The sequence below is a fragment of the Miniopterus schreibersii genome, assembly GCF_964146895.1.
Source record: "Miniopterus schreibersii genome assembly, chromosome: 4".
Lineage (NCBI taxonomy): Eukaryota > Metazoa > Chordata > Mammalia > Chiroptera > Miniopteridae > Miniopterus > Miniopterus schreibersii.
In genome coordinates, this window is record NC_138105.1 from 67,723,986 (window position 1) to 67,738,211 (window position 14,226).

The 14,226-nt window shown below is 52.1% G+C and overlaps 1 protein-coding gene across 4 annotated transcripts in view; it reads right to left on the reverse strand.

Moving 5' to 3' along the window:
• Nucleotides 1-14,226, reverse strand: part of MLLT1 (MLLT1 super elongation complex subunit) — a 78,352-nt gene that overhangs the window by 10,613 nt on the left and 53,513 nt on the right. For 2 of the 4 annotated variants that reach the window (XM_081136474.1, XM_081136473.1), the window contains exons 4-6: nucleotides 10,238-10,381; nucleotides 6,460-6,585; nucleotides 2,004-2,558 (exon numbers count right to left, since the gene is read on the reverse strand). In XM_081136474.1, the coding sequence (XP_080992600.1) occupies nucleotides 2,004-2,558; nucleotides 6,460-6,585; nucleotides 10,238-10,381 (825 nt within the window). The remainder of the gene's footprint in view (nucleotides 1-2,003; nucleotides 2,559-6,459; nucleotides 6,586-10,237; nucleotides 10,382-14,226) is intronic. The other 2 variants (XM_081136475.1, XM_081136476.1) reach the window with 1 other exon arrangement.

Genomic DNA, 14,226 nt, shown 5'->3' on the forward strand with positions numbered 1-14,226 from the left:
TGGGGGCTTGGCCCAGGGACTCAGACAAGGAGCCCCCCAATCCTCCCTCGTCCAGGCGGGAGGAGGCAACTCAAGTTCCCTGCGATGGTCAGAGCTTTCCAGTGGTGGCGCCCCTCCCAGCATCCAGGGTGGGATGGCCTTAAACAGTCAAGAGAGGCTGGGAGGCTGTCTCACTTCCTCCACCACAGATGTCTGTGCCTCGCCAAGGTCCCAGGGCTGAGAAATGTCATTGAGTCACTATCTGGCAGTCCTAGAGACTACCCTGTTGGTAGCCTGGGTCTCATACCTGCACAGACCTTGAGTGGTTAGGGCTTGTCATTCAGAAGTTTCTCAGGGCTGGGATGCAGTGCTTCAGCCAACAGAAACCCCCCAGGCTTCCACAAAACTCCAGCCTCAGGTCCAAGGTGCGCAAGGCCATAGACACCGGACATTCAGCCCACTCTCAGCAGCAATGCTCTGGAGGGGAAAGGCTTCCCACAAAGCATGCCAATGATCTTAGTCAGACATCAGTGTGGACACCTGGGACATCAGAGGAGGCCTCCATCTCTTACCCAATGAAAGTACACCAGCCTTGGGTGCAGAAAGGCCAAACCTGGAATCATCCAGGGTGGAAAAGAGGGAAAGGCACCTGCCCAGAGCTCCAGATGCTGAGCAGACAGATGAGAAATGATAGACCAGGGTGCTGCTGAGCACCCAAAGAACCTGCAGCAGCTGAGCAGGATACTAAGATGGCCCTGGATGGCCAGGAGGCTTCTAAATAAGAGACGTTCCAAGGTCCTGCCACCTTAGGTTCACTGGCAGTGTCTCCTGGCTATGAGGAGCGCTAGGCACATGATATCATAGGCCCCATGTGTGCCCCTAAGCCAGTGGGTACACTGTTACCCATGAACCAAATCATCACCCCCAGTGCTGTTGCCTCCAGTGAGGTACCCCTGGAAGCCACGTGCTCATGACATTGGTAGTGCTGACACAAAAGAGCTTTAGCTTCATCTCTAGGAGCCACTTTCAAAGTCCCAATGGAGCCCCAAACAGCAATGCTGGAGACAAAGCTTCAGCCTTTGAGAGTGAATGAAGATTTGGAAATAGCAAAAGGCCACTAAGTGCTGGGGTGGTGCTATAGGTAAGAGGATCATTCACTCACTCATCCATTTATCCATCCGTCCATACACCCAGGCACCTGGTTCTCTGACCACCAGATGCCAAACACAGTCTCGGAGATGACATCACCTCTCGAGGCCCCAGTGGAGTCTGGCCACCCAGTCAGCAATCTGGCTATGTGCTCTTTTGTGGTTCAAGGAGTTTCTCACAGTTATCTTCAGAGAGTCACCTGGAAACACTGCTGCAGGAGCCCAGAGCCTCTCACAGTGATAGGATGCTGCTCTTGGAGAGGGGCTCTGGCCCATGCTTAGAAAATAAGCCTTGCTGATTAGAGATCCCTGTGTCTGGGCCGCAGGAGCAGGAGCAGGTGGGTGGTAGGGGTGGTGGGGCCTCAGACTCAATCAGCCATCTGGGAATGGAGCCAGGCAAGGCTCAGTGGCCAGCGTTAAACCTGCAGACCAGGAGAGCAGGATGGAGAGGCACAGGAATTCCCTGCTGGCAAAGGGAGTGAGTTCCCTAATAGATCAAGCATGTGGTGGCCAGGGAGGGGGTAACAGTGAGACACGATAGCCCACCCTGACCCCAAAGCGGTCACCAAGACCCTGGGCGATGCAAGCTCAGAACCTAGGTACCAGACTATCATGTTCTACCAGAACCATCCTTCCCTAAGCACCATTTCCACAAAGCCCTCACAGGCAGGCTTTATCCCCTTATTGACAAAAAGGGGAAACTGCGGCTTAGCAAGGCTCTCAGGTGTACCCAAAGCTACAAAGAGCAAGTGGGAGCCCTGGGCCTGAGATCCCAGTCTTCTCGTCTAACATTTGGGCTGACAAGGCTTTCGCTGGCTCAGAGCCAAAGAGGATGGACAGGGATGATGGGGTTAATGGGGAAAGGGAGCACCTCACCTCTGTCTTGAAGGAGGCCTCGTCCTCCGAGTTGGACTCCTCCACCTCTGGGGGCTTTTTGATCTCCCGGGGCTCACTCTCAGCCTTGATCTTCTCCACTTTGGTGCTGCCCTTGTCCTTGGCCAACTTTTTGTCTGAGAAGGAGGAGGAAGAGGTGCGAGGGGAAGTGCCAGGGGCACTCCTGGACCCCTTGGAGCTGCTCTTCTTCTGCTTTTTGGCACTAGGCTTGGGTGAGTCAGCGGTGGCCGGCCGTTTGCTGGAAGACTTGGGTGGTGGCGGTGGTGGGGGGCCACCCTTGGGGGACAGGCTCTCCAGTTTGGTCTCCTTCAGGGCCATCTTGGGCTCCTTAAATGCAGCCTTGGGTGGCGGGGCCTTCTCCTCCTTGGGTGGCCGGCCCTCAACCAGCTTCCGTGAGGTGTCCTTGGCACTCCTGGCTTGCTCCCGATCTGGCTCCTTGGAGGGGCCCTTGCTCTCCGAGTCTTTGCGTGGCCGTTCACGGTGCTCCTTGGCAGTCTTGTGGGCCTTGTAGGCCTTGCCACTCTCCCTGCTGGCATCCTAAAATGTTGGGCGGGAAGGGAGACATAGTCAAACAGCATCTCAGGGAGCCCTGCTTCACCTCCCCCGACCCCTACAAAATATAATCCACCTGATTCAGACTCAGCTAGAGAAAATCTTCCAAAAAGCGAAAAAGTAAGGCAGCAGGTGAGAGTTTTAAATGGAGCTGTCCCTTTAAACTACTAGGAAGTGTCAGCAGGTCCCAGGCGACTGCAGGCTAAGATTCCCCTCTGAATTGAACTGACATTCCCTGAGGGATTCAAGAAGAGCACAGTGAGTCAGACAGAGAAAGGCAGCCACACATACCCCTCCCACTCAGATACCTTGCAGCTCCCCACTGGGGGCTCTAGCAGGTGGGCCTCCCTCTTCTGTCCCCACCACGGAGACTGTGTGCCTTCTGCCTGGTCGCCTCAACCCAGTGTGGCCTGACAGACATAATGGTTCTTTGATCCCCACGGTAAGCATTCACTGAGTGCCTGCTGGGTTCCCAGGAGCTGTTCCGGACCAACAACTCCTGACCTCTTAGAATAGAAGCTGCCTGGATAATGTGTATGGTTCTTGGGAAATTCAGAGGTTTCAGGGTGGATCAGCCAGGTCACGGAGCTCTGGCTGGAGACAGAGGCAGAAAGCAGCTCTGCTTCAGGCTGCTGGGAAAGATAGGCCGGGGGACACCAACCCTGTGTGCCCTCACCTCCTCTGAACAAGGGTAAGACCACCTACCTACCTTACCAACGATGGTGCAGGGGTCTGGCTGACAGCAAGCACTCAATCATGGGGGCTGCAGCCAGCCCACACATAGCCAGCGCACCCTTTGGGTGAAAGCCTGCTCTGACTCCTTGTTTGCCTCCTCCCTATCAACTCTCCATCACCCCTCACGTCCAGGGCTGCTAGTAGGTGCACACTGCTGTCAGCTGCCAAGGGCCCTGCCCTGCACTCAGTCAGCCAGGTGCACAGCTGGGCCCAGAGGCTCTCCAGATCAAAGCTCACCAGGAAACCAATATCAGCCAGACCCAGAGGATGGCATGCATCACCTGAGGCAGTCGCACTTTACCAGGTCACCCTAAGTGCCAAGGGGATGGGTGAGGCAGCTAAATGCCCAGCAGCAGGACCTCTACCTCCTGCTCTCCCAGCCCACCTGAGGGCCCAATGAGAGAATTTCACAATAAAGAGCTATAAGGACAGATAGCACAGCCTTGACCACCGCAGATCTACTTGGTCAGTCTTTTTGCAAATCCACATGAGGGCCAAAGGTTCAGGGACAGCCTTGTGTGGCCGTGGGATCCTGCTGACTCCCTAGAGAAACACTGGCCCCTGTGCCCTGGCCCTGGTAGTTCTTCTATCTCCAGGGCAGTGAGAAGGGGTACTCACACCATAAGCCCTCAGCTGACCATCTAAAGGCGTGTCCCCCTCAGGGCTGGTGTGTGGAATGAGGCCAGTCCCTGGGGACTCCACTCTCCAGCAATCTGCTCCCCTGGGGAGGGAAGCAAGAAGCAAACCACACATGTGATTCCAGCCTCTTCTCAAAATATCCACGTACCCCCAGGGCTGTAGGAGTTGGCCCTAGCCCCAAGAGGCAGGGCAAAAGCACACCCAAAAAGCATGTCTGTCAAAGCCTCAGCACAGTTCCCACTGTGTCACCCTGGGGTCAGCCAAGCCTCCACTGCTGCCCAGGGCCTGTCCAGCAAGCAGGGGCCTTCCGAGCAGCAGCTCTTCACTGGGAGGTCTGCATTGGTGCTCCAGAACAGGCTCTCTGAAATCACACACTAAGTTCTGAGAGTAATGTGAATGTTCCCAGGGGCGAGGACCCCTCACAGTCACGTTCTCAAAGCCATCAATGATGCAAATATGGCTAAGGACCAAGTTTTGGAGAAAGGTCACCCAGGCCAACCTGTTGATGTCAGACAGGGAGAAGCTACAGGTATGCAAGTCCAGGGGTGCTGCGGGGTGGGGACTAAAGGGAATACCATCCTTGAAATATGAGCCTTCAGGGGTCCCACACCTCTCACAGGAGGCTACAACTCCTGCCTTCCATGCTACCCTCCAAGGAGACATGAGGTGGGCACAGACCACCAGCGACCAATCTGCCTGGGGCTACAAAAGCCAGACACTCCAGTGGCCACCAGGTCGGGAACCCTGACAAGCAAGGCCCTGCATGACCAAGCCCTTCCCTCCCAGTCCCCTCTGCCTGGAGCATGTGACCTGGCAATCAGGCTCTTCGGGTCCAGGCAGCAGAGAACCAATTTGGGGGGTACAGCCAGTACTCAAAGGAAGGTCCTCATCTGGAGGAACAGGCTGGCGCACAGGCCCTACCCTCCTAGAAGAGCAGAGTGAGGCTGATGGCTCAGAAGCCAGGACAGAACAGAGAGAGGAGGCTTCCTGCAGAGAAGAACCTGCCTTGTGCTGCCTGAGAAACCTATGTAGGAGCCTCTTACGGTATGCCATCCACGTGGCTAGAGAAAGATTCTGAGACAGAATGGGTGGAGACCAGGCACCCTACCTACAGGCCTCTAAGCCTAGCAGACATGCCCACCTGGCCTGGGGATTCCTGGGGGGTCGCAAAGACATTCCAGTGAGAGAGGCCATGACCAACTCCAGCAGATGCAGCTCTATTGGCCACAGGAGCATCCTCACCACCAGGAGGGCATCTCTTCATGGGTTGACTCACAAGTGACACAAACCGAAGAAATGACAATTTCTACCCTTCATATTTTGCATGGACTTCCAGACAACTGAGTGGCTGAGAGAGAAACTGCCAAGATTTCTAGGAAGAATTTCTCTTCCGTTTGACCTCCATGAGGCTCAGGAAAGATGGCCCGGGAGATTGGCATGGCGAGACCCTCAGAGCTGCACTCTGTACTTAAGACTCTGGCCTCATAAGTCTCAAGGGCTTAAGTCAGATGAATCTGAGGATTTCAGAAACTCACTGGCCTGGGGAAAGTGCCAGAAAGACCCTGCCTGGGCGACGTTGCTCTCCTCCAGTGTTGCTGCTGAGTAAGGCTGTAATTTGGCATGAGAGCTCAACCTGTCCCACCAGGGATGCCCCAGGCCCACAACAACCAACAGGTGAGTGAAGAAAGAAAAATGCAAAGATGAGAAGTGGATAAACTTGTGGGGTCAGCGTCACAAAGACAAGCAGCTGCCCTGAATGCTAGATGAAACCTGGCCTCTGGGACACAGAGCTGTGTAGGCGGCAGCAGGGGAATGGGACGAACACTCAGGAGTTTATGTGTACATCATGACACCATCAGAAGGGCTCTTGCAGCCACTCTGGGATGATTAAAAGAGTGGTCTCAGGAAGGTAGAGTGCCACCCACCTGACGGGGCTGAGAGATGATGATAAAACGTTTCTTCTTGGGGAAAATCAGCTCACTCACTCAAATGGTTCTACCTAGCCCTTCCCCCCAAGTAAGTTTTCTCTGCCGACAGCTGCTGCCAAAGAAAGAAGCCAAACCTGGAACAGCCCAGGGAGGAAGCACCCAGCCCCAATAGATGGAGCGTCCTGGGTGCACTCAGGAGACCTGAAAAGGTAGGCAGTGGTGGCTGCAGTGGACACACTCTGTCCATGACTCCCAACCATGTGAAACTATCTTGGGGTTCTGAGTGGTCCTAAGCCCACTGACTCAGAGGGAGAGGGGAGGACAGGGCAGACTCTCTGGCCTCAAGAGGAACAGGGTGAAGAGCCTGTGATTACTAAACTGTTCTATGCACCCCAGGAGGGGCCAACCCTTCTGACTAAGTGGCAGAGAGCAGCCACAGGGAGCACAGAGAGCTCCAAGAGAAAGATGCCAAGGGACAGAGTCGGGGGACAGAAGGTCCAGCTCTGCAGAGGGAGCACCCTGAGCCCAGGACCCTCTGCTGGGCCCCAGTGCTTCCATGTGACTGGGCCTTCCACCTCACTAACCTTGGAGCCGTGGGACGGTTTGGTCTTCTTGGGGTCAGAGAAGGCAGAGAGTGGAATTGTGGGTAACATGGGGTAGTCAGGACTGGGCCTGGACACCGTTTCTGCTCCTTCGGGCATTACCATCACCTAGTGATAAAGAAGAGACAGATGTTATCAACGAGCAAGGAAGCAGGCTGGAAATCCGATGGGTAAGAGGAAGTTGGCTTGCGGGAGTGCGGTTAGAGGTGTCCAAGCTTCCTTCTGGGGGAGGGGGCTAGGGAGAGCCTGGGTGTCACTTTCCCAAAAGAGTCGACGGCATTTCCTCTGTGAGGGTCTGGGTGCTTGCTGAGTGCTCAGAGTGAAGCAGGCTCGTGGTGGAGAGCAAAGAGAAGCAGAGTCCCAGGATGGCTGGGCCCAGGTACAGTTGGTGCAGTCTTGGGGAGGAGGGCCCTGGGCCAAGAAAACTGGCAGCGTGTTCGAGAAGCACAAGAAGGCAGCTGTGGCCAAAGCTGGCCTGCGTGCTGCAGTTAAGACAGACCAGAAGCATGAAGGTGAGAAGCCAGGCAAACGCCCACTCCGGGAAGGTGTGTGGAGGAGAAAGCAACTTCTGCTGGACATGCATGTGCATGACTTCGCCGGGTCCCACATCTCCTGGGGGAGCCTCACTCCTCCACTCTCAGGTGAATAAAGTTGACTGAAACAGGGAGCGAACATCGAAGCCAAAGCAGGAGGAAACTGCACAGGGACAGGCCCAATTCTCTGCAAAAGCCACTTGATGGAGCCTGCAGGAGAGGGACGTGAGTTCTGCCCATAGTTTACTACTAGGAGGAAGAAGGATCTGGGCTTCTGCCAAGATGTGCTCCAGGAAACACCTGCCCAGATCCAGTGAGGCTCCTCTGGCACCTGCTAAAGGGAGAGAAGACCCGAGGGCAAGTTCTCAAAATACAGACACTGGAAGTGCACACTACCACTCAGAGGGAGCCTTCCAGATGGCAACAAGACAGGACAAAAGAATAAAGTTCAAGTGAAAAAGAAAGAACATTCGGCTTTAGTAACCTTGAGCACCTAGGATCCTTGACGAGCCCAACCTTTCATCTGAGGAGGCAGATGTAATGCCTAGTCACAGTCATGGGGACATTGCGTTGAAAGGAGGGCAGTGGAACCCTTCGTGCCACTCCAGCCCCCACCCGACTCTGAGGCAGTGAGGCCCGAGGCCAAGTTGCTCATCAGAGCCTGTCTCAACTATAATATTCTTAACCACAGCGCTCAGAACCCGCCTGACCCTGGCCGACATGGCTGAGGATCACCAGGCCTTGGGAAATCACCACACTCTAAGGCCAGGAAGGACATGCACGAGGTTAGAGAAGCGACTGACAGCCTAACCCAGAACAGGTTCCCTCAGAAGCCTGAGTCTGTTCCCTTGAAGACCATGCCTTTGTTTTCATTTCCCTTCAATCCTTCACAGGAATGTCCTAGACCAGGGGTGGGGAATGCGGCCCGCGGGCCAAAATCATTTGGTCTGGCCCTGCCAAGGAACTTGAAATTCAATAAATCTAGGAGCTTTTTTCATAGCTAGTTTTTAAGTTGATAATTTTGTATGGCCCTCAAATGATGTCATAAATATTCAAATGGTCCTTGGCAACAAAAGGTGCCCCAGTCCTGTCCTAAGACTGACACTATGCCAAGATAATGCAGTGAAGGCCTTGCATCATTCTCTCCTTTCTAACAGCCTTTTGAAAAAAAGTTAAGCGAATAAATGAATCCACTTCCCCCTCTAAGACAGGGCTTCACGAGGACGAGTCTCACCCAATGGAAATACAGACCCTTGCTACTGATGGGGCAAAGGACGAGACACAATGCTGAGCGGACCGGCAGGGCTGGTTTCTGACCATCTAGAAAAGTGGCCAAGCCACTCTGGTCACTGCCAAAGAAGTGTCTGAACCTCATGCAAGGAATTACAGAACTCATGTACCCCACAGCGGGAGGCAGTACAAAAGCAGTTTTCATCAACTTACAGATTGCATGGTCCTCCAATTCTTCTAGCACGAACATTAACACAGGCGGGTCTGTGGTCATTTTCCACCAGATGGTAAATGCGAGCCCCACTGGGAACACTCAGAGCTCCAGACTAACCCAAGGGCCACAACTCAGGTCTCAGGAGCAACTGTCTCATAAAAGTCCCAGGCTGCTCCTAAGACCAGACAGCACTGTTCTGCCATCAGCCTGGGGCAAGCCCCAAAGGGCAAGAAAGTTCCTGACCAGGCAACCAGCTCCCTAGGCAGCCTTCACCAAGGATGAAAAGTGCCTAGCAGAGACCACCAACCACCGCCCAAAGGCCTCACTTTCCCTTCCTTTCTCCTGGGCTGGCCCTTCCCAACTGCAAGGCGGACCTGCCAACCCAACCTCTCTCCTTCAACATCTCATTCCTACTCCTACTCCTCCCCTGCCCCTCCAGTTTTATAGGGTTAGATGATGCATACTGAGCCTTCACCTCTTCTGAGCAAAGAAAACCTGATGCAAGGATGAGAGGGAGATGGTCCTCTGATCCTGGGGCTCTAAGAAGCCCATGGAATGCTGACTGTCTGAATGTCTGTCTCCCTGAAATGCGACTTTAGAACCTCAGGGAAAGAGTTTGGAAGATAAGATGGAGAGGCAGAGCTGAAGAGGACTGCTAAACCTGTAAACTCCTCCCCACTTCCTTGGTTCTTCTAGAACTCCCAGGCAAAATTCAGACAAATGTCTATGTCAATAGATTCCAACGTCTCCCTGTTCTGTTACCAAACTCAATTAGTAATCGCATGCTAGGTCCAAATCCAAGACTAATCTTTTATTAGGGACATAGCAGAAATTACTCAAATTCTCTGCAACCACATAATTGCTTTTACTTTTTTATAAAAAAAAAACACACAACTAAATTAAATGAAGAGAAAAGGACTGCTCCCTAGGCCCAAAGAAACTCAGTCCAAACTCCTTGTATTCATAGGCCTGACACCCACATACACATACAAATATTCACTCATGACCTGGACCTGAATCCTCCATTGCAAGCACCGCTGACAGTGAGGCAAAGGCTCAGGAACTTTGGGTCACTAATAGGTGGCTTTGGGATGTCCTATGTCCTCAGCCTGCCACCTCCCTCAGCACACACAATCCAGCCTGCAGCCAAGTGCCTTGCCTCCTCCACAGCCAACCATCCATCAGCACCAAGCACCCCACCCCTATTCTCCAAGAGCTGACACATGCTCCTGGCACTCTGTCATCATACCAAGATCACTGGCCACAGGATTTATTACAGAGACCTAGGTTCTGAGAGCTGACACCTTCATCTGACCTCACAAGGACAGAACTGCCAGGTGGCGTGCACCATCAGGGACCCTGCAGAGAGCTTCTGCTGTTTCCCCAGGTGATGGGGCTCCAGAACAGCCTTGCCAATCAGTTAAAAGCTGGCTCCAGTGCGTCGCCACGCTGACAGGCTGGCCTCACATCCATTCCTCCTCCCATCCCCCCACCTTATGGAAAATGCTAATTAATCACAGTCAACCAGGAAGCTACAGGATAACTAGCAACTAGTCATTCCCAGCTGACAACGCCCCAACACAAACTCAGGACAATTAGATTCTATCCAGCGCTGCCAGGTGCTACCTGCCCCTCTGAGTATCGGGTGCCCAACCATAGGCCGGAGAGACATACCAGGGAGATCCTAAGGCGCTCCCAGCACAGGGAGCAGAGATGGATCCACAACAGAGAAGAGAAGCTGCATTTGAGCAGAGGCAGGGCCCGCCTGCTCCAGCACACTCACCCCGCCAGCCATCAGAAGCTTGTACCGGAACTCAATGGTGGGGTTGTTGAAGGTGAGCTTCTCACAGCGCAGGTGGTTTACAGGCGGGTTGCCCTCCAGGTTCAGGAACAGGTCATAGGTGAAGCAAACCTTCCTTGGCTCCTCCTTAAACAAAGAAAACAAAGAAGTCCATTTCAGAGGGTGGACCAGAGGCTGCAGGGACAGCCACGGGACAGAGGTGGATGCCTGCTCCCCACTGCCAGCCCCTGCCTTTCTTTGTCCTTTGCTTGGCCTCTACTTCTCTCTCCATGCGCTTACTTCTCATCTACCCAGTTACCCAAAACAAACTTACTCTTTGCAGAGGATCCAGCAAAGCAGGCTCCACAACAGAAGCAAAGATCATTAAGAATTATGTTCTTGGAGGGTTAATGGAAACATTCTTGCTGATGGCATGTACAGCCTCTACTCACACACTACCCCGAGCTCTCGCAGTACCTGCCACCAAACAGAGAAATCAAGCTCAAAGACACACAGCTGCTAAGTGACAATGCTGAGACTTGATCACAGGCTCTGAGGCCCATGATCCTAGAGCCTCCACCCATCCCTTTCCCAAAAGGGAAATTTCTCCAAAGATATACAAATTGCCAATACGCACCTGAAATGATGTTCAACATCACTAATCATTAGGACAATGCAAATCAAAACCAGGAGATATCACCTCACACTAGGATGGCTATTATTTTAAAAACAGAAAATAACAAGTGTTGGTAAGGACATGAAAAAACTGGATCCCTGTGCATTGCTAGTGAGGACAGAAAATGGTGCCATCACTTTGGAAAACTATCTATGAATTCCTCAAAAAGTTAAAATAGAATACCTATATGACCCATATATCTCTCCTAGATACATACCCAAATGAAAACATATATCCACACAAAAACTTGATGTCTATGTCCATAGCAACATGATTCACAACAGCCCAAACTGGATACAACCCAGTGTCTGTCCATTGATGGATGAATGGATAAACACAACGTAGTCCATCCAGACAATGGAATATTACTCAGCCATAAAAATGAGTGAAGTTCTGACGCTACAAAATGGATGAACCATGAAAACATGATGCTCAGTGAGAAAAGCCAGACACACAAGGCCACACAGTGTGTGATCCCATTTATATGAAATGTCCAGAACAGGCAAATCCAGAGACAGGAAATGGGTTTGTGGATGCCAGGGGCTGGTCAGGGGGACATAAAAACTAACTACTGCCCTGGCTGGTGAGTCATCCTGTACACCAAAATGTTGCAGGTTCAATTCCTAGTCAGGGCACATACCTAGGTTGCAGGTTCGATGGGAGGCAACCAATAGATGTTTCTTTCTCTCTCTCCCCCTCCCTTCCTCTCTCTCTAAAATCAATAAACATATCCTTGGGTAAGGATTAAAAAAGCAGTCAAAGAACTAACTGCTAATGGGCAGGAGGTTTTTTTCTGGGGTGATGAAAATATTCTGGAATTACAAAACTTTGTTGATTGTACAACACTGTGAAGATACTAAAACCCACCAAGTTTGTACCCTTTTAAAGGGTGACTTTTCTGGAAAGTGAATTACATACCAAATTTTAAAAATGCTCTCTACTGAGAGAGAAAAACTAGGAGTATGGGAGCCAGTGAAGGTTTCTCAGCAACTCAAAGGAGACTTTATGACAGGTCACTTGAGGAGGAAAGGGGGAGCAAAGAGGCTGAGTCCCTCACACAGGCATTTCCACACCCTCTTCTCTTCACCCCAACCCTGGGGAGAGAGTGAGCAGAGATGGGCTTGGCAGCCTGGCTACTCCTCCCTGGCCTCCCAAGCAAGGCCTTCCTGGTTCATATGAGTAACACCAAACTTTTCGAACTCTGGTGAATGGGTGAAACCTGAGAGCAGGGACCAGCTGACCATGTGTCCACTTCTAAACAAAGTGGACAAGAGTGCGGGCCTGCAGTACACCTGGATGACTCTATTCCCCCATTCAGGCCACAAAGGTACAAGGCACACTTGTCACATGAAAGAGTCACAGACCCTGCCTTCCAAGAGCTGTGTCTGGTGAGGAGACAAATAAACAGGCCCTCTGGAGCCACTGCCAGCCAATGAGGCAACACTGACCTTGACCCTCCCCACAGCCCCAGGTCTCAGGAAGCAGGGTTTCTACTTCAGCCCATCTAAACTAGACTTATAAAAGTCCCTCTTGTCCAAGGTGAATGTGTGACCTAGTTTGGGGTAATGAAATGTAAGGAAGGCAGGTGTCACCCTAGGGAGGGCTTTCCTTCCTAAATAAAAAATACTATAATATGCAAGGAAAAAGTCTCAGCACCTCTTTTCTTCCCGCCAACCTGTGTGACGCAATGCCTGCCAATGCAGTGTCAACTACGGGAGGACTGTAGAGAAAGCCAGGAGAGTATCAGATAGGCAGCCCAGGCACCATGGAGCCACTGCCCCAAGGCCATCAGCTGCCTCCTGATATCTTGTCAAGGAGGGGAAAGATGGTCTGTAGTAAGCCACTGTTATGCCCCTAAACATGTCAGGTGCCCCTCTGTGCCAGCACTGCCGCGTGTCCACCCTTATGAAGGCACCTGTCACAAAAGGTGTGTCTCCCCACCAGACCCAGAAGCTCTTAGAGTCAGAAGCTCTACGGATTCCTGTCTTATACTCCCTCCAGGTGCCAGTCCAGGGGAGGTACTCCATATTTTCCAAAAGAATGAAATTCAAGAATGGTTAAGAGAAGGGCCTGACCCAATAATGGGAGTGGGGAAGGGCCAAGAACACCCCCTGGGCCCTGTGGCAAGTTTGGATAATGTCTGAGTTAGTGTAGTCAAGAAGGGTCAAGGAGGTGGGAAGAAGCACTACAGGCCACAGCATCCTCTCTGGGAACCCTGAGAGTCCACATGGCAAGCAGGAAGGGGAAGATGGATAGAAGTGGCAGCATGTGACCTGGAAAGAAGGGCCTTGGCTGTCACTGGGAGGGTATTACATCCTGGGGCGAAAGGGTCTATAGGGATTTAGGCTCAGGAACAACGAACCCAGATCCATGTTCTGGGAAACAAACAATCTCTGGCCTTTAGGACATTGCGACTGGGAGCAGGGTCTGAAACTCGCAAATAAAGGTAAGGAAAACTCAAGCATCTATCCTGCCTCTCCATAGTGTAATTACATAGAAGATGAGAGGTGAGCTGCTCGGATGTGTTCCAGCTCCTGCATGGAGAAGGAATGACCCCATCATGGTTCTCTAACCCCCTCATGGGTCAGTAATCCAGGCGCTGCCATCAGCTGCTGCCCATATCACACACACAGAACACCGGACGAGACCGATGCCACCTTCCCAGGCAGATCTCACATCTAGACTCAAGTTCAAATGAAGAGGGAATACACAAAGCAAGACTGTGCTAAATAAACACCACAGGGATGGAAGCAGCAAAAAGCCTGACAGTACCAAACTCGCTACAGGACAAATGACCTAGTTTCTTCAACAAACTGCACAGAAAAAAATGGTAGAGGGAGAATCTACAGTTGAAAAGAGACAAACTCATGAGTCACAATGTGTGGATAGCCCTGGCTGGTATGGCTCAGTGGTTAGAGCATTGGCCCAGGCAATGAAGGGTCACCGTTTAGGATTCCCAGTCAAAGGCACGTACCTGGGTTGCAGGTTCGATCCTTGGCCCTGATCAAGGCACATATGGGAAGCAACCAATCGATGTCACATATGGGAAGCAACCAATCGATGTCTCTCTCTCACAAATGTTTCTCTCTCCCCCTCTCTTCCATTCTCTCTAAAAATCAATAGAAAAAATATCCTCAGATGAAGATTAACAAAGAAAAGAGCACCAAGGCCCTGCCAAATATGGGAGCACCCCAAGACTCAGAAGCAGACCTTCCTCTCTTTGCCTTCCCTGGCTGACTCCATGCTCAACCGCAGCTTTTCCTTCTGGCTTCATGGTAGGTCCAGCTGCATCTCCCTGGTTCCTCAGCAAGCCCCT